We start from the raw sequence: 26,340 nt of genomic DNA on the forward strand, positions 1-26,340 counted from the left end.
GTACAGTATAAAAGTCATAACGTCTAATAACAAAAGTCTTTACTACATAGTGATCACTATTTGACTAGTTACGTGAAAGTAAAAAATTTGTAAATTTAGTCACATGTTGTCTAAACTGGTCATTGTCTTAAAATTTGTATGTCATATCAACCAAGCTAACGGCGCCACTTTACGGCGTACGCTTAGGGAACGTAGGACCCCGACGCCGAGGGACTCCCTCAACGCCGGAATCCTCTGCCCTATTGTCATCTGTGGAACGCGTAGCCGAATCAAAGCTATTTTCCGCCGACGTTATCTCTTCCAAAATGGCAGGAGTTGGAGTACGCATGGAGCGGCGCAGACGCTCCAAACTGAGAACTCTCAGTGGCGTAGGGTACTCGATCTCGTCACTCACCGCATTAAATCTAATGGGCGGGAGATCAACTTCCTCAAGATCATCGACCAGTGGGACTATACTCTCCACATCCTAAAATAAGAAAAGGGACATTAATAGACAAACATTTTAGTAAACGTTCACGAGAAATGTATCAACGCTTATCCATACATGTTTGCGAGTCAATTTTTTTTACAAGATTATTAAATAATTTATCCAGAATCTTAAAGGGCGAATATAGGTTCGATATGATATGAGCTTATATCAAAGGTGCCATTACATAGTTTTAGAATATCTATGTTAAATTTAAAAATTCAAAAAAATCCTTAAGTAGATTTTGCAATTTTCGTGTTTTCTTCAACATATAATAAATGAGATGGCCTACAAAATTGTTTATTTTAGCCCTTTACAAGACTTTTTTGACTAGTTTTCTTAAGTTTAATTGATTATTTCATTGGCATGCATCTTAAATGAAAATTAAAATGTTTATTTTATTTAATTATGTAGTATTTTATTCAAATTTTAAATAGCATCAAAAAATTTGCTTTATAGTGCATCATAAAGATAAATATTAAGTTTTTTAATTTATTTTCTCTACTAAGATTTTAGATTTATTCATGATGAATACAATATATTTATAAAAAAAAATATATAATATGTAAAATATATTTACCCTTTGGAGCCTGGGTAAAGACACAAACATGATGCAACTTTTAGCAAACAAAAATAATATTTTAATTTTGAAATATTTTTTTTAAATTAGTTTTCAGCCCTCCCTTTTTCAATGTAATTTTACAAAATTATGTTATGAAAAATTTATTTGATCAAAAGTAAAAGTTGCAGCATCCTTTTTTTCCCATTCCTTTCGTCTTCATTATGACTATGATTGAACAAAAGCTTTATAATACAACCTTCCGACGCAGCCTTGTGTGATGCAGGGATGTTTGGATTTCTTAGGGAACCACACAAGTTACGTGAAATGGCGTAATTATATCAACGAATCAGTTCGGTTTTAGGCTAGAAACGGACTTATACAGTTAAATATGTCAATGTCTTTAAGTTATTTATAATCTATATAATTGCACGCTTGAAATAAGCCCATATCATATCAAACCTATATTCGCCCTTTAATGCTGACCATTGGGAAGGAACTACACTATAGTTAAAGTAAATTATTGTCTATAAGCATAGCTAATCGCGCTAAAAATCCTAGTTTAGGTTACGTAATTTTTGCAACTAAGAAAATAAGAATATTATAAGAGTTTATCAAACTTACCTCAGACAAATCAGCTGCAGATGGAGACTCAATGCGACTAAGGCACATAATAGAGCTCAACGAAGAGCTGTCACTGGATCCCTCAGCTGTCCTTTCAGTACTGGCCCGATTACACCTCCCCATGGTTGTGTAGAACCGCGTCAGGGGGATTGAGTTAGTCGCCTAAAATAGAATTCATTTTATTAGTTTAATCGCAACCCTAAAACAGAATTCAGGAAATGAGAATGCCTAAAATCCTGTAAAGCTATATGATTAGGTAGCGACTCAACCCACTTTATAATAGAATTAACATCTTAAAACGTTTCAAAAAGGACTTACGCAACCATACATTTTAAGGTTAATATTCTACCAATATAAGAATTTTAGTTGCAAACACCTCTAAATACGTGTACAAAGGTACGGCCTCTTTCTGAAAATTAATATAGAAAAGACTAAAGCATCTATACTTACATGAAGACGCTCTGATTGATTGAATATCAATGGGCGGAAGCCAGGACTTCCTGACAGGCTGTCCAATCCCGCAGGCATATTACTCCCAGTAGGTCGATCCTCGGTGGTAGATAGGCGGTGTACAGCAAAAAGCCCAACTCTGGACCTCACCTCGGCTGGAGTTGATGGACTAACAGAGGGAGCCTAAAACAAAAGGAAAATATTAAAGTCTTGAAATAACTTCAAAACCCCCAATGAGAAGCGTGTGGCATGAGCAGACTCTCAACCTTCCCAGAGGGAAATAATATTAGTTTGCTAATTAAGATTATAGTAAAAGTTAACTGGTATCTCAATTTGATTGCGGTAACCGAGCGGATTTCTCTGGTGACATAAAACGATGACAAGCGGTGAGCGATATATATGGAAGAGCCGAAAGTCAACGTTGAGGAAGTGAGAATAGGACAGAACAATCCTGCAACAACATGATGCTTTACTAGACAAAACGGGTGGCTATACAAAAAAAAAGAATACAAAACAGAAAAAAAAAGCACAAAAGAAGAAAAGCTCACCTGTGTATCTGACAGAATATCATCCATCACAGAAGACGTGGCTTCGTAGATGCCTGTATCCGACGGCTCCACGGTTGGCGACGCAACTCCAGATCTAGTCCTGTTACTGCAGTGAAGAAGCTCAATGGTCCGGACGCCTATATCACGGAGGCGCGTACATACATCTCTAATCCAGCGAGCCAGCGACCTGTCTGAGGTGTTATCTAAACGAGTTAAAGTCTCAAGCCCCACAGCGCCGAAGAAGACAACTAAGAGAGCACAAGAAAATAAGCCTAAACCCAACAACATGTTGAACAAGCCATCCATGTTGAGTGCGTCCAGACTCGTCTTCTGGTCTCTCCTCGACTCGGCAGACCCAGAATCACCTCCGACAACATTGTCACCAATGTCACCGCAGGAATTCCGCATCACCGAATTGAGGAGAGACCAGATGATCTGTATCGTTCTACTAAGCATCAGTGAGAGATGCTCGTTGCCAAACATCTCCCCTTGATCCCTTTCGGACTCTGCAGCATCGAAAGTACTCCCATAGTCATCAACGTCAGCAAGGCTTGGTACCCCAGACGCGTCGCTGTACACTGAACTCGAGTCGTCTAAGGAGGTTTCGAGAAGCGAGGAATTGGCGAGAGTGGCCGCAGCCGCTCTCATCGACTCCTTGAATCTCTCCTTAATATTCTGATGCGCGTCCAGGCTGTCCGGAATATACATAATGAGCGGATGTAAATTTAAAATAAAGGACTAGTGATTCTGAAAGGCAATATAGTAAAATTTAATTTTGTGAAAAGGACTGTACACACGAATTTTTTTTATCTAGTGTTTAAAGCAACTATGGTTGAGCTACCTAAACTTTAAAACTTTGACTTATCATTTAAAAATAAACTTACTTAAGTTAAAGAATGTGTAATTAATCTTACATAATTTAACGCTTAAAAATAGCTATCGTTAAGCTATCAAAACATTTTCATTATGATGTATCAAGCAACTAAAACTTATGTGCTAGCTAAATCTGAATATTTTTTTTAAATAATGTTTTAAAAGTACCTATAATTGAGCTACCTAAAACATACTCTTATGAACTATTTATTTAAAAGTACCTACGATGAAGCTAGCTAAATATAATTTTTGTAAGCGACCATTTTAAAATAAATATGGTTGAGTTACTTGTAACGTAAATAACCTATTAATTAAACGTCATTATAACTGAATTAAGTAAAACGAAAATCTTATTTTAAAATCTATAGCAAAATTGTTTTAGAAGATTTAAGTCAATATTCAATAAATTTTGATTACAAAAAGGGACGCTGTAATCAAAAGTTAAAACGAATAAAATGATGGAACATATCTGCGTCAATATAAGTTTTGCTTACGATGGGCAAATTTAACTTTTGCAGACGGAAAACGTAAACAAAACAAGGTACGTCAATTTACCTGATGACTCAGATATGTCCTATCAAAACTACAAATATTATATAAAACAAAATCGTCGTAGATTGAAGATATACCCATACTGTTTCTAACCCACTTTTGATCAAAAATATAGTGATAAAGGCCTTATCGACGAAGAAAATATACTTCCTGAGTCTTAAATAAGTGGCTAACGAATGCAATAATGGGCGTATCAACAATCTATAACATAAAAAAAAAAAAACATTTATATAAAACAAACAAATTACTATATTTTATCACTTTTATATAAATTCTCTTGAAACTAGCGGTAAAATTAAACACTTGAACGCAAGCTCCGCTCGCAAAGACAATTGTTGTTAAAATGAGCATAATTATTGGGCCGCCAGCTATTTATAACCTCGCTCAAATCCAACCCCTATCACTTTTGATTGCCCAAACATAAACAAAGGGTTGACAACTTATTGTTACGCAAATTTTAATTACGGACGTCGAACGAGATATTTCATAGACATTAAGTCTAAAAGGTATACTTGACAGCGATGTAACGTAAGATATTAGTTTCAAATTGATTAAAATTTATTCATGTTAAAAATAAAATGAAATACAGCTAATACCAACAATGGTATAAACCATATGTACATATACAAAATATACAAACAAGGGATACCAACTATTGTCAGTAAAACCTTATACTTATACATATATACGAGTAATGTAACCAAAGAAATTAATACGATATGTAAATATTAATTGTACTTATAATTTTTATATAAAATATTGTTTAAATTCAGGAAACAGTTATATTTAACAGAAATAGAGATAACTAATCAATCCATTATAGGTCTATCTGTAACGAAAAGAATTTCTAGAATATCCCAGGGATAAAATGATTAATAAAAGATTATTAAAAGTTCTTTTGTTTAGATTACCATAGCCAGGATACCCCAAGGAACCGGTTGGAGCACGCGCACTAACTCTTTTTAGGATCTACCATGGACCAGCCTGGAGATAACCTAGATGATCATGGAGTATTGGAGCCCTACCACCACCCTACCTTGGACGGATTACGGTTGTGTTCCTGTCAACACCTTGATACTATAGACGAGAACAACAACATTATCACCACACCGGAGTACGATGGATTCTCAGAGAACCTGTCCACCACCATTCGGAATTTCTTGTTAAATACAGCCCAGAATACCAGAGAAGACAGTAGAATGGAGACCGATAGTGACACTAGTTCCAGCAGCACACTATCCCTCTCTACCGATGACCTCAACCAACTCTACTATGACCTGGAAAATCACTCAATCACCTTGGACGAGAATGGCAACGAGGTAGCACAAGTGGACGCCCTTAGCTACATATCTACCTCACCCCCAACCTCAGTCTACGCTTCGAAAGAGATCACTTCACCACCCAGTTCATCATCAGAAGAAGCTGAATTATCCAGAATAACCAAAGCAAAAACATTTATTGATGTGACAATGTTAGATAAAACTAAACCCCTCAAGAAAAGAATGTATTCTATTTGGGAGGTTTATCATCTTGTATACCCAGCCATGAAAATACGCAAAGCTTACTTTCTTAATGGAAAGCGTATTTAACTTAGCTTGGAATACATACTTATAGTTTATTATATATGCCTATACTGGGACTACTAAACTTTTTCTTTTTCTCTTTTTTCTTTTTTAACAACTTACCCCCATTGGAGATGCGATCCTCAATTTTCAAATTCTTTGAACGTACATATAAGACTTTTACAGAAATGCTTCGCATCCAAAGCTATCTATCTATGCTTGATATAAAGTCAACACTTTATAGAGCAGATTATGAATATTTGATTGACGTGTGCCCCGCAATTATCCAGTAGCAATCAGGCGCAAGACACAATTACTTTAGCTAGGCCCAAGGCAATATTTGTATCCTTTTATGCATTCATAGGCCTATCTCTACCTATATGACACCATATATGGGTAACGCTAGCCTATTCATGGTAATTTGTATGTGATTTGCTAATAGTATATGTTTATTAAAGACATTATGTTTATTGTTAAAGTAATCATGTAAATAATCAGTACAAATATGTATGCCTACAACCATGCCTGATTTACGTCACATATTAACACACAAACATTTAATTGTACAGACAAACACTAAGATCCTGGTCCAAAGCTAATGTTATAGCATGTACCTCTTAAATTTAGTTAGTTATTTATTGACTCTCCAACCATCAACTTCTCTTTCTGGCTTTAAAAGGTAATGACTTAGTTGTTTGGCATGCATTGTAGTTTAAATTTAGGCCCCTTAGTACTTAGCATGAATTGAGCTTAGGCCTTATGTTAGAGTTCTAACACTTAGCACAATTCACTGCTTGGGACTTAGGGCACATTTCTGTCCTACTCTACTTATAATTTTAACACTTATCCTGTAAATATTTTCATACTTAACTTATGCACTTGTAATATAAATACACTTTATAAAAACATTTTCCTTCCTTAATACTTAATATACTTATATAATTCTGATCGAATACCAAAACCAACCATTTATTCTTAGATTAAAGCAACATAATACTTCGCGTGGGTCTTTTGTTGAGCCTCCACCAGCTCAACCAAATTCGTATTATACTTGTGGGAATAAAGGGTTAAGCATTCTAAACAAACGAACCGACGATGAGAATGTCTATGTGTATTGCAGTAAAAGTAGATTTTTAGTAGTACTCATAGAAGAGCGGTCTCCATACCTAAATTTGGACAAACGCCCCATTCGCACACACATGGATATTGTGTGAGAGGAATTTTTAGGTTGCTAAAATAGTCCTCAGATATTGGAAAATAAGTATCGTTCCAATAGCCAGCTTTGAGAAACATTTTATCAGGGTTTACGAGATTTTCTCACAATACCACGCATTCTATTTTTATTTCAAATATCACTTTCTTAAGAACCTAGTAAAAGTGTCTGGCTCTGATTATGACGTAAAAAAAATTAGCCAATAAGAGGCCACTATAAATTTTACCATTTTTCAATTACAGTGTATACTGGCCTCTCATTGGCTAATTTTGTTTCCATCATAATCAGAGTCAGACACTTTTACTAGGTTCTTTATTAAAGTAGACTGTTCTTCTTTATCTAAAATAATATGTTTGTTATATACTACTTTAAAGTAATTCGATAAATGTCTGTTATAAGGTTTTAGTCCATTTTTCAAAACAGTTTACAAGCCTCCATTTTTCCTAAAATAAAGTTTGTAATTTTGCTGTACAATTAAAGACTATAGGGGCAGCCGCTGGTTCTTTAGAAAAGAAAGTGTCAATGTATTAAAAAAGATTTAGCCCCTAGAATTGAAATATTTATAAAATATTTGGTCTATATATGGTAAGATGAGCAGGAATCTAAAGGGATAAGACAATGGCCGATAAATTGATGTACATCCCCAATGATGATACACAAAAGTAAATCAGTAAATTATATTTGGTGGTTGAAAGGTATGGACACTCATCTAAATAAAACTACCAATCAAAATTCAATGAAAGTTCCCAAGGGTCTGGAGCCAACAAATAAGAAAATATTATTATTGGACTGAAGTAAACAGTCCATTGTCCCCTCCCTCCCTGGGTAAGATGAGTCACATTGGTTTATATAGGCCCCAGTTCATCAATATAGACGAATATTTTTAGAAATAAACACATAAAACAATCCTGGATTTTAGCAGGGAGGGAAGGGCTGTTTATTACACTAGTCCCCAAAATTTTATATAACCTTTTCCTATTCGTTGGCTTAACAACCTTGGAGAATTTATTGTATTTTAATTTACTGGTTCATATACATAGTTAAGTGTCCAAACGTTTCAACCACTAATTGTAATCTAGAGAAAGGGTAATTTTGTGTATTATTATAGAGTATATACATCAATTCATTTGGATTGTCTTATCCCTTTAGACCCCTGGATTTTGTTCTATACATGTTTGGTTAGGTTAACGTTTATCAATATGAACGGATATTTTTTACTTGTTTATGTCTATCTTGGCTTTTAATAAGATTTTCAAATTTTTAGGCAGATATCGTCAGAAAATCACCAAATATTAATATATTTAATTTCTTTTTGACTAATTAAATTTTATTTTTGAGAAAAAAGGTATTTTTCGGTATATATAACTATGACTACTAAAAAAGCAGTCAAAGAGATATCATTGTACAAACTTTCTATCTATTGGTTATATAAAATGCACAATAATGCTCTAAAAAGTTTCTTAAAAATACTTTATTGAGATCCATAAGAGAAAAACTTTACATATCCCTGACTCCTTGACTATATAATGTCCCTGTGTCTAGTCCTAGTGATACTAATAATTCCTAGACATATCCCTGACTTCCTGACTATATGATGTCCCTGTGTCTAGTCCTAGTGATACTAATAATTCCTAGACATATCCCTGACTTCCTGACTATATGATGTCCCTGTGTCTAGTCCTAGTGATACTAATAATTCCTAGACATATCCCTGACTCCCTGACTATATGATATCCCTGTGTCTAGTCCTAGTGATACTAATAATTCCTAGACATATCCCTGACTCCCTGACAATATGATGTCCCTGTGTCTAGTCCTAGTGATACTAATAATTCCTAGACATATCCCTGACTCCCTGACTATATAATGTCCCTGTGTCTAGTCCTAGTGATACTAATAATTCCTAGACATATCCCTGACTCCCTTACTATATAATGTCCCTGTGTCTAGTCCTAGTGGTAGAAATAATTCCTAGACATATCCCTGACTCCCTGACTATATAATGTCCCTGTGTCTAGTCCTAGTGATGCTAATAATTCCTAGACATATCTCTGACTCCCTGTCTATATGATGTCCCTGTGTCTAGTCCTAGTGATACTAATAATTCCTAGACATATCCCTGACTCCATGACTATATGATGTCCCTGTGTCTAGTCCTAGTGATACTAATAATTCCTAGACATATCCCTGACTTCCTGACTATATGATATCCCTGTGTCTAGTCCTAGTGATACTAATAATTCCTAGACATATCCCTGACTCCCTGACAATATGATGTCCCTGTGTCTAGTCCTAGTGATACTAATAATTCCTAGACATATCCCTGACTCCCTGACTATATAATGTCCCTGTGTCTAGTCCTAGTGATACTAATAATTCCTAGACATATCCCTGACTCCCTTACTATATAATGTCCCTGTGTCTAGTCCTAGTGGTAGAAATAATTCCTAGACATATCCCTGACTCCCTGACTATATAATGTCCCTGTGTCTAGTCCTAGTGATGCTAATAATTCCTAGACATATCTCTGACTCCCTGTCTATATGATGTCCCTGTGTCTAGTCCTAGTGATACTAATAATTCCTAGACATATCCCTGACTCCATGACTATATGATGTCCCTGTGTCTAGTCCTAGTGATACTAATAATTTCTAGAAATATCCCTGACTCCCTAACTATATGATGTTCCTATGTCTAGTCCTAGTGATACAAATAATTTCTAGACATATCCCTGACTCCCTGACTATATGATGTCCCTGTGTCTAGTCCTAGTGATGCTAATAATTCCTAGACATATCCCTGACTCCCTAACTATATGATGTTCCTATGTCTAGTCCTAGTGATACAAATAATTCCTAGACATATCCTTGACTCCCTGACTATATGATGTCCCTGTGTCTAGTCCTAGTGAAACTAATAATTCCTAGACATATTATTGACTCCCTGACTATATGATGTCCCTGTGTCAAGTCCTAGTGATACTAATATTTCCTAGACATATCCCTGACTCCCTGACTATATGATGTCCCTATGTCTAGTCCTAGTGATACTAATAATTCCCAGACATATCCCTGACTCCCTGACTATATGATGTCCCTGTGTCTAGTCCTAGTTGTACTAATAATTCCTAGAAATATCCTTTACTCCCTTATTATATGACATACCTGTGTCTAGTCCTAGTGGTACTAATAATTCCTAAACATATCCCTGACTCCCTGACTATATGATGTCCCTGTGTCTAGTCATAGTGGTACTAATAATTCCTAGACATATCCCTGACTCCCTGACTATATGATGTCCCTGTGTCTAGTCATAGTGGTACTAATAATTCCTAGACATATCCCTGACTCCCTTATCATATGACATAGCTGATGTCTCTGTGTCTAGTCTTAGTGATAATAATAATTCCTAGACATATCCCTGACTCTCTGACTATATGATGTCCCAGTGTCTAGTCCTAGTGGTACTAATAATTCCTAGATATATACCTGACTCCCTGACTATATGATGTCCCTGTGTCTAGTCCTAGTGATAATAATAATTACTAGACATATCCCTGACTCCCTTATTATATGACATAGCTGATGTCTCTGTGTCTAGTCCTAGTGATAATAATAATTCCTAGACATATCCCTGACTCTCTGACTATATGATGTCCCAGTGTCTAGTCCTAGTGGTACTAATAATTTCTAGATATATACCTGACTCCCTGACTATATGATGTCTCTGTGTCTAGTCCTAGTGGTCCTAATAATTCCTAGACATATCCCTGACTCCCTGACTATATGATGTCCCTGTGTCTAGTCCTGGTGGCACCAACAATTCAACAATCAAGATATTAGTAAAGTCCACCATTGGTATGTGATGTGTGTGTGTATGTGTGTGTGTTCGTGTGAGTGTAAATGTGCGTGTGTGTTTGTGTGTGTACGTGTGTGTGTGGGCGTGTGAGTGTGTGTGTTTATAGGATGTGTGCGTGATTTTTAAATCATAATAAAATGACGGTTTAGTGTGGAATGCTTATTTTATTTTTGGCACTCTCTCTCACTGTTAGGAATTTTTATTCATATATCTTTATAGAAATAGGATGTGTGTGTGTGTGAATGTGTATGTAACATAAGATCTCGACAACTGTTAAGCTGTAAGATGAATGCTTTCAAGAAGGCTTAGTTTTTGTCTTAAATGATAAAGTTAACTTTAGTAGGTTTGAAAATTGTTAAGCTAATGCATTGATAAAAATAAGGATTTCATGTGATTAAAAGGCTTGCTTATATTGAAATTAGGTAAACCTACACTTAGATTAACATTAATAAGTTAGACTGTAATCTTTAAGATTCTTTATTGGTAAAAATTTTGACAGTTTTCCTCATATCGCATAGGGAACACAATTTTTTTTTTGGAGAACTGTAGTTTTAATTCTTATTATAGTTTAGGTTAAGTTTAGTAAGGCTTAGAAGAGCCCAGTTAGGAGATAGGGCCCCGCATGTTTAAAGCTAAACACAAGGGCTATGTGTAATTGTACATTTGCTTCAAAAAATAGTTTTCTTAAAATGGAAAAAAATAGTTAAATCTTTATTTCAGAAAAAAATGATTCAAAATAGAAATGGAATTTGGCAATTAATTATTAACAGGAAAAGGAATAATCTTTACATATGATTATTTGATAAATTCTTATTGTATAATTATATGTAAGTCTTGAATAAGCTACCTGTCTATTTGACCGATAAGCTCTCTTGGGATAAAAGGAATAAATAAGCTACCTGAAAAAAAATATTTTACTATTTAGAGTAATATGGTTTTTTTTTGTCTGGTTCAAATAGATTTTCATTTTCTGTGAAGCTTTTTAAATATATTTTGGTGGTTTTAGGCTATTTTCCTAACCTCTATTGACCTCCCCTACAGGCTAGGGGCTCAGCAAGTAGTCAATAAAGCAATATACATAGATATAAATAATTTTCTATGAGTTATAGATTTCATTTGAAAGAATTGCTTCAGACTTTTCCACGAGCTAAACAAAATAAAAATTATCTTATAATGAACTGTTTTTTTCTGCATATGAAGGTTTTAATTTTTACTTACTTATTTATCATTATTTCTTCAAGAAATTGAACGAACGTATATGTTGAAGTGGGCGGTACGTTTGCTTTGCTCGGAGACATACATCCTGACAACATCTAGTGACCAGAGGCGTGCAGGTCAACTCAGACACACCAGCACAACAAGGGAGGGAGGGGACATTGGGCTGTTTATTACACTAGTCCCCAAAGTTTTATAATAACGTGTTAATATTGGTTGGATTATCAATTATAGGGACCTTTATTGAATTTTGAAAGGTTGGGTCATTTAGTTGAGTGTCCAAAAGTTTCAACCTCTAATTTTAATCTACAAAGGGTGTGATTTTGTTTATTATCATTGGGGATGTACAATGTACATCAATTTATCAGCCGTTGTCTTATCCCTTTAGATCCCTGGACCAAAGGCGCGTAGGTCAACTCAGACGCGCGCACCACACCAGTGGCGTGTGTCAGTCAGATGAGGTCAGACACAGGATTAATTGTAATATACCGTCATAACTCTAATTGAAGAGAAGATTTTCTATAATTTTGGTTGTGTTCGTCCTTACGTCATTCAAGAGCGGATAATTCAAATTGAGGATTTTGTTTTTGATTTACAATTTTAGAGACTTTTTGGATAGTGTTGGTTTTAGGATTAGGGTTAGGAAAGGAGTGGAGTATAGTTTTCTATATCTATAATACAAAGTAGAATGATGTCTGTCCGTCTGTCTGTCCGTCCGTCTGAAGCTTAAGATCTCGGTAACCACTGAACCGATCGGATTCTACTCTTCAGGGTATATACATATTGGTCCTATGGTGGTTTTAAGCTATTTTCTTGGGGGTTGGACACCCCCAACCCCCCAAAAAACAAAAAATCCCCCACCCATTTTTTTTTTTAAATTTGATACTGTTCCAGTCCAAGGCAGTTCCAATTTTTTTCTTCCGAAAATTTTGAAATTTATACTGGGGCAGCTCCAATTCTTTTTAATTACCTCTTGGGGCAAAGCCCCTAGAGGCTAGGGGCGAAGCCGCTATTGTTCATATATTACTTTATTCTGGCTAGGTTTGGTTATAATTGGTACTGGGTAGTTCCGCAGGGTTAGCACAACGAAGTTATGGCCAAGCAGGGTTGGGGCTCCCCAAAGGAGATAAAAAAAACTACCAATTTATTTTCAATGTATTTTAAAAATATGGTGGGGGCTTCAGGCTCGTTGGGAACTTTGAGGAAATTTACCGGCTATTTGTCTTCAATGAGAAACGTTAAACCATCAAAGAAAAAAAAATAGTATAGAATATTCTAATGGAGTAAAATATTTTTTCCTCGAAATCCTATGAAAATCTTAAAAGACACAGCACTAATATTTTTGACCAACGGAAACGATAAAGTTAAGAGAATTGTTTTAGATGAAAACTAAAAGTCAATGTTGCTTTTAACTAAAAATTAGTATTACAATTACAACTCTTAGATAAAATGTTAAAAAATTAAGAAACTATTATGCAAATAAAATAAACTAGTTCCCAAAAGAAAGTGATAAAAAATAGTGTTGACAAAAATTTCTAAGCACACCCCAAACCATTTGTATATGTACCCTAGAGGATATCGATACATACCGTAAAAAGGGCTAAAATTATACGATTTTTTTAAATTCTTTCTCTCTCTCTCTCTCTTATATTCCTAGATCCTCCCTTTTTCTTTGCTAAATCTATCAAATTCTTTTCCCCATTCCCCGGTTCCCCAGTGTAGCCTTCCCTTTTTCATTCAATCGCCACAGCGCCTTCTTTTAGATTCTTCGTCCTCCCTCTGCCCCCTGTGTCTCTCTCTCTCTCTCTTTCTATGCTCTGTGAAGTCAAACCTCTTTAGTTGAATGTGAGTAGTCAAAGTGCTAACTACATAATGTTTAAAAACTACACAAAAAGTGACATTTTTTCATAGCCCCAAAGATAGCCAAAAAAAAGTACTAAACTGAAATATAAAAAAATGGTGATAATGAATAAAGTGACGCACAACCTAGTGATTGGATTATTGTTGTTCTGCTGGTCGGAGCGTAGCAGCGCTACAATTCATGGAAATAGTGTTAGGAATGTCAACTATCTAAAAAAATCAGCACCTAGACCTATCAAATATTTTATCTTATTTCATTTAAATATAAAAACTACCCAAAATTGTTTTAAAAGATCCAACAAAAACTGTAAAAAAAATTTCTAAACCAAATCTAATGTCTAAGTAAATTATTTAGAGTTATGCATATTCAAAAAAAAAAATCAGAAAAATGCTTAAGTAATAAAAGCTGATAATCAACTTTTAGGAATCTTTGTTAAGATTATTTAAATTACCAAACATCCAATTAGTAAAAAAAGGTAGTAAAGATAAAAATCCTTTTTTTCTTCAACTGTCTTTTTTTGAAAGTAAAGCTTTTCTATTAATATTGTTTATCTGTCTGTCTACTCCAAAGTGGTTGACAGAACTTTCTTTATATGGACAATTTTAAAAGAAAAACTCTACCTCTAATGGATATATTATTAACTGGATCTTACACCAGATTTTCATGTTTTTTAATAAAGTGAAACTTGTAGAGGGCTAAATATAACGATTTTCCCTTCCAACTCCTAAATCCCATCCCCTACCCTCCTACTAGATGAACGAACTTACCAATAAAAGAGTTCTATAGAAAAAAAAAGATTTTCCCTGTCAAAATATCCACGTAAATTCTACATCCATTCTACCACTTAATAAAAGTGTTGCGACAAAACTTGTTGCGCTATTTTTGCAAATGATTCTCCCCGTTTCTTCGAATAAGAATTATGCATTCGTTTTAATTAAGGTCTTTCAAATTTACAGCTATTTATCAGTTCAGCTTTACAGACTTAAATTGTTGACAATATCAAAACTTTGATTTATTTTCATCAATTTATATTTAGAATTAAAATTATTAGACGCGTTTACTCGCTTTAAACAAGTACACGTTGTTCATAAGAAGCGCAGCAATAAAAAGCTAAATACATTTCAAATTAAATATCTTTTTTTTCTAAGATAACATTCAGGGGGGGAGGGACATTACACTAGTCCCCAAAGTTTTATAATAACGTTTTCTTATTAGTTGGATTAACAACTTTGGGGACTCATATTGTATTTTGATTGGTTAGTTAATTAAGATGAGTGCCTTAACGTTTCAGCCAATAACTATAATCTACAAAAGGAGTAATTTTATCTATCATAATTGGGGATGTACATCAATTTATCGGCCATTGTCATATCCCTTTAGATCCCTAAAACAGTTTGGTTGAAAACTCAAATTCAAGCAAGCACTTTCTTGAATAGTAAAAATCGTCCAATAAAAAAAACATTAACATAAAAAATACACGAAAAACTCTAGTCATAGAGCAGCCACGCAAGTAGAATTATCTTGAAATCAATTGCATTTAATGAAAAAAAGTGTTTTCAAACACTAAAATGTCAAATAACTGTTCTCCAAATAAGTGACAAATTTGCTCCCTAGAAACACTTGGGAGAGAAAAAAAGTCAAATTTTGGCCAAATTTTTTCTGATTCATTTGATTTTGTTTTGCAATTAATTAAAGATCTTTTCGATGTCCAATCTAGAAATAAATATAAGTATCAGGGATCTAAAGGGATAAGACAATGGCCGATAAATACATGTACATCCCCAATTATGATACACAAAATTATCACATCAGTAGATTGCAATTGAATACTCAACTAAATGAACTTACCAATCAAAATTCAATAGATGTTCCCAAGAAAACTTTAAAATGATATTTTGGGGAAAAGTGTAATAAATATCAAATTGTTCCCTCCCTCCCTGAAACTTAAAAATTTTGTTTGTAATACTATTTTTACTAAAAATACTTAATCGGATAGACAAAAAAACTATACTGTAGAGATGCGTTATTAAAAAAAATATTTTGAAAGAAAAAAAGCTCATTATTAATTTTTACAAGAGATGTAATAGACAAACAAAAAACAATGTTTTTGTGATTTTTTTGTGTGTTTGCAGATAATAATGCGCAAAATATTTCGCGTATTATTTCTCTTGCATTTAAGCAATTTCCCTATTCGTCGATCTTAGTCGACCACGGTCCCACCCACCTTTAATTTAGTTTGTAAATCGAAAGATTGTTACATTTTAGTAAAAAAAATAAGTTAATGAGATCATTTTAAAAAAAAATAATTAGAGGGCCGTTTGTAGGGTTCAGAAAACTACTAAAGGGATAATTCTGCATTCTCTATACATTACACTGACTCTCAGCTGCATACAAATATCCCAACACATAAAAACAGACTGACAGACAGACCCCTTTTTTGCAAATTTTTCCTTTCGCTATTTTTGTGAATGGAAAGACTTATTAAAGGTTTGGTGGTTATTTAAGATTTCAACTTAAATCTTATGAGCAAGAATCATTTCTATTTGTACATAAGGGAACCTATCATACAAATAGGTATATCTTTCTTACATTGTTTAAACTATCCTTGTAGAATTAATGAGTTCATAATTTTGTAATTTTGGAAGTATATTTTGAGATGGGTCCAATTCCTAAAAATTAATTGAGAATATTGTTTCCTCCTTTCTTAAGTGAATCTGCTTACGCTAGGGATACAGGGATGTGTATATGGAAGATAAATTAAACATCCTACAATTAACTTCCTCTAGTTCAAAAGTATGTAAAATCACATAGCTTCTAAAACCTTTACCCCAAATTTTAAAATTGACAATCCAAATAATGAGATTAATTTTTCTCGTATTTATTCGAATCCGGTGGATAGGAACCGGTTCTCATCCATACGAAAAATTATGCTATCATCGTATTATATCCAGCTTTATACGAATATAGAAATGTACAATCATAAGATTAAAACCATTTTTTTAGCCCGTGCCTTCGGCAACTCGGGGCTAAAAAACTAGTTTTAATCTTATAATTGTACATTCTATATCCGCAGAAAGCGGTTTATAATACGATGAAAGAAATAACTATTAATGGTTTTAAAAAAAGATCATGTAATCTCTATTTTTTGGGAAATATTTAGTTATCTTTTATTGTGCTATACCTGTAGCCCTATGTTGCAGAAACTTCATTATTGTTGCACAATATAACTGTGTGCAATTATAAAACAGCTGATTTTCATTTTCATAGATTTTAGCTAAATTATTTTGAAAACTTAATAGTTATTTATCGCATCGTATTGTAGACAGGTTTCCGCTGATAGCAAATGAAAACTTTTCAGATTAAGATTGTTTTTTTTATCCCCGAGGGTCCAAAAGCGCGGGCTAACAAAACTGGTATTAATGTTATGTTTTGTATTTTAATATTCATGGAAAATCTCTACAGTACAATGCTATACATGGACTTTAAGTATGTCGGAGAACCGGTTCTAATCCAGCATAATGTTTTGATAATTCAAGTATTATATAAATTTTGAATATCAAATCATGACTAACATGATTCAAATTTGTTGATTCTTACAAACGCAAAAAGACAGCATAAGCCTTTTGATTTAATTTCAAAATTATTTTTCGATGCGCAGTTTTTTTTTCCAAAAAATCTTAATATGGTTTAAGATTGATTATTATCAAATTAGGTACTATTTAAAGAAGTAAGATTTTTTGTTGGTTCATTAAGATTACCTAACCAGTAAATCGATTGAATCCTAGATTTTAGGGAAGCTTAAATTAGATCCTTGGACGGTTTTGGGCTATTTTCTACCCTGTTGAATACAAGGCACCCTCATAAAACATCCCCTTCTTAAATATATGACCTTCTATAATGTAAAGTAGTAAGTTATTTTTGGCCTAAAGCTTTTTTATAAATATTTAACCGATTGAGTTCTCCATTTAAAGGGGAGCTTCACACATGTCCCGGAAAGGTTTAAGGCTATTTTATTATTAGATGTTATTATGGTTTTAAGTCTTTCCCTAACCTTTCAATTACAGAGCACCTAGATGCTAGGGGCGCAGCTGCTTTTAATATAATAAAGTGAGCCCGTTCCTAGAGGACAGGGGGAAAGCCGCTATTAACTTTAAAAAGCTTCTAGCAACTTTGATTGTATTTGGCCCTAAATTTGAATAATCAAATTTGAGACACTTATTCGAAAATGAAGTAAAGAAAGGTAAGATTTACACTTTAACTCTGAAAGAAAATAGAATAAAACCATCTCGTGGATCATATCGCATCGTATTATAGACAGCTTCGCGGACATTTAAACAAAAAATTATAAGATTAAAACTAGTTTTGTTAGACCTAAAAGGCCAGGCTAACGCAACTAGTATTAATATTAAGATTTTTTTAGTATTCGTGGAAAATTTCTGCAATGTGATGCTATACCTGATTTTTCAGCATGGCTGAGCTGAGAACCGGTTCTAATCCAGCAGATTAACATTTCAAAATTTTATGAAAACAGACAAAACAATTTATTGAATAAATGAGCAGATTTAGTCATAATTCAAAGAGATTCTGAGAGGTTAAAAATAGCCTAAAACCAAACAAAAACAAATATTAATCTTCCACACAAACAAAAATCAATTGGAAAGCAGTTTTCCAAGATCATTTGCTTCAAACAAACTAAAAATTATCACCTTGCATCATATTCCAATTTTCAAAATGTCTGGTTTTATTTTACTTTTGGTAAAATATGTCTATGATTCTGGTTATGAGATATAAAAAGGCTTGGCTTACTATAATCATCAGTCTTTTAACTCATCCAATCAGTGATAAGGGATAGAAAAAAATATTTTTAAAAAATTAAAAATTGTAAAGAAAAAATTAAATAGAATTAAAAGATAGGTTATTGATTTTTTTTTACAAATCAAAGAAGGAAGTTTTCTCTAATGAAACAGTATTATACAGACTTATAATGTATTTTGTTTTCACCTATTTTTCTTACAATTGTCCTACCCCTGATTAAGATATATAAATATATTAGCTTATAAAGTCTACACGGGATGAAGGGATGAGACAATGCACAACATATTGATCTTCTCTAAAATTTCCGAGATCTTTAGCTTCAGACAAAAAGCGTTACTATTTTATATTTTAGACTGTTATAATTGAAGAAGAAATTGTTTTAGATTAAATACTCTGGTGTTGTCCTTTACCTCCCTGGCAAAATGTAAATACAAATAGTAGGCCTAAGCATCTTCTATAGGGCCTGAACTATAGGCCTGAAGGCGCCTTTACTGGTTTTACTCAGGGTTAGAGGGATAGGACAATGGCTCAATTATTCAATTTTTATTTGTCTTGGATTTTGGGTGAATACCTAGAGGGACATGAAATGTTTTTGACTATTTTTTCTTGACTCCTAGGGGAAAACATGTAAATAATGACTCAAATAAATGCGTCCCTCTTATTTTAAAATTTCAAAATAAATGGGGTTGCAAAATTTTGGGTCAAACTTTTCAATAAGGTTTTATTGGATATGGTAGCCCATGATAGCGGGAACACTTTTAGATATTCCAATATTTTTTGGTAAAAACTGAAACTTAAAAAAAATTATTATAATTTCTCAATTTGACTTTTTTCTAAAGTAGTGGCGTTAAAAAGTGTTCAGCGAATATTAGTCCGACACTACTGCATAGTAAGTTATAACCAATGATCTAATGTTATCCCTTTATAAGAATAATTTTAGTTTTTAAAACTTAAATAACTTTTGTTGCTGCGCTAATAATGGATGTAATTGTCTTTAGTCTCGTATTTATTAAAATAAATAGAGAACAAATACTGATTTTAAGAAGTTTAAAGAAGTTTTATTGAAAGAAGGTGTATCAACTATTTTTTTTATAGCTAGCCGGTTCTTTTAGTAAGTAGTAGATGTAAAATTTTTCATAGAATTCAGATATGCAATCGGTTTTTTTGTAGACCTCTTATTTTTTAAGTAATTTAAGTTTAAAAAAAAAAAATTAAGTCGATTTTAAGGTACTAAAATGCAACAAAAAAAAGAAAGAAAATGGTCATTATGAACAAAAATAGTAAGATCTTTAATTTGACACCTTACTTTTTCAATTCTGTCAGGTAATTATTGAAAAAATCGATTTTTTTAAACCCACGAGAATAAAAACTTTGAACTTAATTTTATTATTTCACAAATAAAAAAATATGGGTTCATATATACCATTAGAATCAGAAAAATATTACGAATCCATTGTAAGCAAAATTGAAAAAAAAAGTTTACAATATAGTATATAAACTACAATAAAAGGAATTATATGAAAATATCATATTATGTTGTACAGGCAACGTCTTAATTCTTCAATTGAGTATAAAAATGGGAAGGGGGTAAAGAGGGGGTAAAGAGGGGGTAAAAAAGGGAAAACAATAGTGTTGTCTGAACAAAAAAAATAATTGGCCATTTCTGTAATTTTTTAATTTTTTAATTTTTTTCAATTTTGCTTACAATGGATTCGTAATATTTTTCTGATTCTAATGGTATATATGAACCCATGTTTTTTATGTCTGTTTGAGAAAATATTTAGGTCTAAAGTTTTTATTATACCGAGGTTAAAAAAATAGATTTTTTCAATAATTACTCAACAGAATTTTAAAAGTAAGGTGTCAAATTAAAGATCTTACTATTTTTGTTCTTACTGACCATTTTCTTCTTTTATTTTGTTGCGTTTTAGTACCTTAAAACCGACTTAATTATTTTTTTAAAAAACTTAAATTACTTAAAAAATAAGAGGTCTACAAAAAAACCGATTGCATATTTGAATTCTATGAAAAATTTTACATCTACTACTTACTAAAAGAACCGGCTAGCTATAAAAAAAAAAGTTGATACAACTTCTTTAAATTATATCATATGGGCACATTTTTTTATTCCGTTATTATACCATGATTTTTCAACACCATTTTTACAATTATACCATAAATAACCCAAAACAGAAAGAGAATCATTAATTTTCGAGAATTTTCTAGAATTAACTTGTTTGTAAAAATGATTAATTTCTTAGTTTTTAGTAGAAGTGTGTCCTTGTTGGCTTTTTAAAATCAAAATTGTTAATTTTATTTGAAACATTTGTTTTTAATATGGAATAATTCTATATAAAGAAAGAATTTGAAGGACATAAAAGTTAAAACAAAAGTTTTAATGTACTTTTAGAACACGATAAATCAATTAACACTTTTAACAGTTATCTTAAGTAGTGAAGCTACTCTATACTAAGGATATGAAGACCTTTTAACAGCCATAAATAGATCGTTGAAAATAATTTGGGTTTATTCCCTTTAAATTTTTAAAGTAGCTTTTGATAAGTAGCTAGAAATAGGAGAAAAGCTACTATGAAAACACGAAAAAACGCCCCTTAAGAGGCATTGTCATAAAAGGGACTATATCCAATAATTCAAACATCGATTATTCGAAAATATGAAAAATCTACGATTTTTTCTTATTTTTTACACCAAATGTTCGAGGTTTCGTGTTGGCAAAATGTTTAAATGTTTACTTGAATTCCATGTATTTATTTAATTAAAACCCTACAGGCGCCCATAGTTTAGAAAACATTAGGCTCAAATATATTATGAAAAATTAACAATTTCTAGAAAACTTTACATAGATAAATGTAATTTCGTTAGTTGCCCTCTCAAACAAAATATAATAGTTATTTAATGCATCGTATTATAGACAGCTTTCCGCGGATTTTAAATGAAAAATTTTCAGTTTAAAGCCAGTTTTGTTGGCCCCAGGCTAACAAATCTGTAATTAGTTTATGATTTTTATTTTGATATTCGTTGAAAATTGTATGTAATATGATGTTGAGAACCAGTTTTAATACCTCAGATATTAATCGGTTTTAAAGCCATACTTGAATAAAGCTCTTTATTGAACCGAAAATAAAATTTATCTCACCTCTTTGGGTAAATTGTTAAATTAAGTTTGGAAAGTTGACATTTTCTGCGTTACTAGATGTACAGGGGGAGAGGGAGAACTGGTTCAGGTTCCAGGTATAACCACCAACAACCCCTGCTACACCTGCAGATGTACAAACAACATTGTCCAGTGCGAGGACAAGCGCAAGAATTGTCCCAGAACAGTTGGATGCGGCACGCTGGAGGAGAAGGCTGAAGGCCAATGCTGCCAGCGGTGCAAGGGCTGCCGCGTGGCTAACGGAACAGTTATTGAGTCAGGGGCCACGTGGCATGCGGCGGATAATCCCTGTGTCCAGTTTACCTGTCACAGTGGAGTGCTGACACAGGATAAGGTTGAATGTGACGCGGGTTGTCCAGGTAGAGAGTTGCCACCAGAACCGGGACAATGCTGCCCGTCCTGTAACAACCAGTGCTATCTTCACGGATACTCACTCAAGGATGGGGAACAGCTGCCTGATCCTGCAGACCCCTGCCGGAGCTGCCAGTGCAGCAAGGGCCGTCTGACGTGCCAGCGTATGACTTGCCCAGTACTGCCTTGCCTTGCCCAAATTCAGTACACGCCCCGTGGTCATTGTTGTCCACGGTGCCCACGCGCCCGACCTGACTACAGTCGCCAGCAGGACAAGTGTCTGTTCCAGAATCGTCTGTACTATGCTCAAGAAACCTGGGACGCGGATACCTGCACAAAATGCACATGTACAGCTGACCTTACACCTGTCTGCTCCCGCGAGGGATGTGCACCCGCCCACACCCCGCTATCCTGCACCCTGGAGGGGGAATCCCACCCCCACGATTCAACCTGGTCGACCAAAGACTGTAAGACATGTAGGTGCCGTCATGGAGTAGTGGAATGCTCGCGCACCCAATGCCCCGATTGTCCGCCGGGTACGGTCGCAGTTCCACCAACCGCCGGCGGCGAGTGTTGTCCCGCCTGTAGGCGCCAGCAACCATCTCACATTCGTGGAAACCAGCATGCTGCCGCCCTGCAGTCGCCGGTACCAGAAACTGACGGCGTATGCACAGTTTTCGGCGATCCGCACTATAAAACATTTGATGGAAAAATCTATAACTTCCAAGGTTCATGCAAGTACTTATTAACCCAAGATTGCTCGGAAGCCGGGCCAAATAATTCAAATTTTTCTATCCGCATAACAAATGATGCGCGGGACACGATGGCCTTCTCCTGGCTGCGGACAGTGACGGTCAGACTGGCGGGCACCAAGGTTTCTCTCCTGCAACGAATGAGAGTCAAGGAATGGTTACAATTTTTTTTTCCTTTAGAAGTATTATAATAGAATTTAGAATTATCTTTTTAGGAGTTATTTATAAATTTTGAAAAGTAAATTTTAAGACTAGTTAGCCTTTTTTTCTAGGGATCTAAAGTGATAAAGCAATGACCGATTCTTTAGATTACAATTAATGGTTGAAACGTTTGGGCACTCAACTAAATAAACCTTCCTATAAAAATTTAATTTAATTCCCCAAAGATGTTATTCAAAGAATATGAAAACTTAATTATAAAACTTTGGGGACCAGTGTAATAATGTCCCCTCCCTCCCTGTATTATTACAAACATTGCAGGTATTGTTGATAAATCATATTTTAATTCATTAGTATGTTTTGACTTAATTGTTATTCTTTTAAGATGACCAAGCTAATATTGCTTGATTCACTTCTACAAGAGACAAATTGAAATGAAAATAATTGCTAAAATTGAAATATATCTTCATGTCTCAGAATAGAGACTTTTAAAAATAGGTTGAAAAACATACTAACTTTAAAATATCAAAAAACAAAGATGTTATTTCTTTTTAACAAACTTGAATTAACAGACAAACAGACAGACTAACGTAGATGTTATAGAGTAGATCCAAAAATAAAAAAAGATAAAAATTTTAAATTGCAACCTGAAACAGATTGATGGAAAGCGCGTAGTTCTTCCATACATCAAGCTTGGAGTTATGTCTGTTATGAAAGACGGTTATAGGATTATTCTCAGACATATTGAAGGTAAGTTATTGTTATTTATTGCGTCGTATAAAAGACAGCTATCCGCGGATATTAAAATAAAAAATTGGTATTAATTTTATGAAATTTATTTTAGTATTTGAGAAAAATTGTTTGTAAAACGGATATTAATTTATTTTATTTGATATCGTAGTCTAGTTTAAATATCATAGTAATGTGAAAAATAAACATACAATTTTAATGGTTTATATCGACTGTATGGCAGTATAATAAAAATCGTATTTTCTATGCTTATTTTAGGTTTTATTAAGGTAGGTAAGTGTCATTGATTCTCTTGTCATTTTCTCTCTAAAATTAAGAATAATGGTGACGGGTTCGGTGGTTTATAAATTAGATTAAAGTGAAATCACCGACAAATAAGCATTATTTATGGTAGAATTTGAGACATAATATGAAAGCAAAGATTGATTTAACATCTATTAACCAATCACTGTATCCTTTCTATAGATAATATAAAAATCCGTGAAAAAAAAGCCCGCAATGACATGGCAATTTTGTCCTTAATTGAATTTATGTTGAAGCAAGACTTGAAAACCAGAGAGAGAAAGAGAGGGGACAATGGGCTGTTTATTATACTAGTCCTCAAAGTTTTGTAGTAATGTTTTCTTATTCGATAGCTTAACAAATTTGGTGACTTTCTATTAAATTTGTATTGGTTTGTTCATCAAGTTGAGTCTCCACCGTTTCAACCCCTGATTTTAATCTACAGAAGGAGTAATTTTTGCATTATCATTGGTGATATACAACTATTTATCGGTCATTGTCTTATCCCTTTAGATCCCTGTTTGAAAAGGGCTGGACACAATCAATGAAATGTCTGTACAGTTTTAGAAAGCGCAACTTCTCTACAGTTATTGTCTGTCATGAAACTTCGCGCTTTATATAAGATGTTTCCAGGGATCTAAAGGGATTAGACAATGGCCGATAAATTGATGTAAATCCCCAATGATAATACACAAATTCCTCTATCTATAGATTACAATACGCTGTTGAAATGTTTAGATACTCAACTAAATGAACCAACCAATCAAAATTGAATGATAGTACCCAAAGTTGATAACACAACGAATAAGAAAACGTTATTATAAAACTTTGGGCACTAGTGTAATTAAGAGTCCAATGTTCCCTCCCTCTTTGGATAGAAATGCTCAACTTATAAGAATACAAAAAAAACATTTATTTTGTTATATTAAAGAATCTTAGAAATTAAATCTACGAGTAACAGTATTATTACTAAAAATACCTTGGAAAATAGGCAAGATATATAATTGTATAGTATTGATCTTTATACAGCTGAGTGTCTTTATTTATTTATGTTCAAAATAAAAATGTCGATGTATATATTTATAAGTAATAGGGATCTAAAGGGATAAGATAATGGTCGATAAATTGATGTACATCCCCAATGATGATAAACTAAATTACCCATACTATAGATTATAATTAGTTGTTGAAACGTGTGGACACTTTACTAAATGTACCAGCCAATCAAAATGCAATTAAAGTCTCCAAGATTGTTAAGTGTAAGATGGTAAGGTCTTCCTTCCCCTAGAAATTTTACTGGATAAAAAACTTATTTGCCTTCAATTTTCTGCATATCAAAACTAGCAATCTTCTTAAAATTTTGTACTATTTTCTTTTTTGATGACAATTAAAATAAAATATTGAACTTTAAAATTTCTTTTTAAACATTAAAATTTCTTTTTAAAAAAGGTCAAGTAAATGAATTATCCACCTTTATTGATAATGCTGTAAGCATTTTTTCTGCATTTTTGTAAGAAATCTTTGGGTAAAGATAAGGTATATTTAGATGGAGAAAAGAGGCACGATTTTTTGGGCCGAGAGAGTTGGGGGTTGGCAGGGAGGGAGTGGACATTAGTCTGTTTACTACACTAGTCCCTAAAGTTTTATAATAACGTTTTCTTATTTGTTAGCTTTATAACTTTGGGGACTTTTGTGTATCATCATTGGGGATGTACATCAATTTTTTCGGTCATTATCTTATCCCTTTATCTCCCTGGCTGGTTGGAATTTAAAATATTTGAATCAAGGTGTGTGAATGCAACTTTATACCACCACATTAAAAAAAGGCCCAGACTCAACCACACACACTCACACACACACACACACACACACACACACACACACATACCAGGGATCTAAAGGGACAAGACAATTGCCGATAAAATGATGTACATCCCCAATGATGATACATAGAATTACCCCTTCAGTAGATTACAATTAGTAGTTGAAACATTTTGACACTCATCAAAATGAACCAACAAATCAAAAAAAAGACTTTGGGGACTAGTGTAATAATCAGCCCAATGTCCCCTCCCTCCCTGTTCACACATACACAGACATAAAAACAGACAAACACATATACAAAATATAGACACACATACCAACAAACAGACAAAAAAAACAGACTAATCACAGACAGACACACATACAGACTATTTGAAAAGAAGGAAGAAAAACACCTTCCACATTTTAATTTGCAAAAAAAAACAAGGATATAATCATCCTTAGGAATGGG

The 26,340-nt window shown here is 33.5% G+C and overlaps 2 protein-coding genes across 2 annotated transcripts in view; both read left to right on the top strand.

The window, feature by feature from the left end:
* The window catches only part of LOC145323441 (uncharacterized), a 383,852-nt gene that overhangs the window by 204,426 nt on the left and 153,086 nt on the right, over nt 1-26,340 (top strand). The gene's annotated exons all lie outside the window — the stretch shown is intronic.
* The window catches only part of LOC145321484 (BMP-binding endothelial regulator protein-like), a 37,653-nt gene continuing 29,319 nt past the window's right edge, over nt 18,007-26,340 (top strand). The window contains exons 1-3 of the mRNA XM_080162905.1: nt 18,007-18,011; nt 21,811-23,024; nt 23,688-23,783. Coding sequence (XP_080019031.1) covers nt 18,007-18,011; nt 21,811-23,024; nt 23,688-23,783 — 1,315 coding nt within the window. The remainder of the gene's footprint in view (nt 18,012-21,810; nt 23,025-23,687; nt 23,784-26,340) is intronic.

The sequence above is a fragment of the Acartia tonsa genome, chromosome 6 (genome assembly GCF_053477335.1).
Source record: "Acartia tonsa isolate MP-2025a chromosome 6, ASM5347733v1, whole genome shotgun sequence".
In the NCBI taxonomy this organism is placed as follows: domain Eukaryota; kingdom Metazoa; phylum Arthropoda; class Copepoda; order Calanoida; family Acartiidae; genus Acartia; species Acartia tonsa.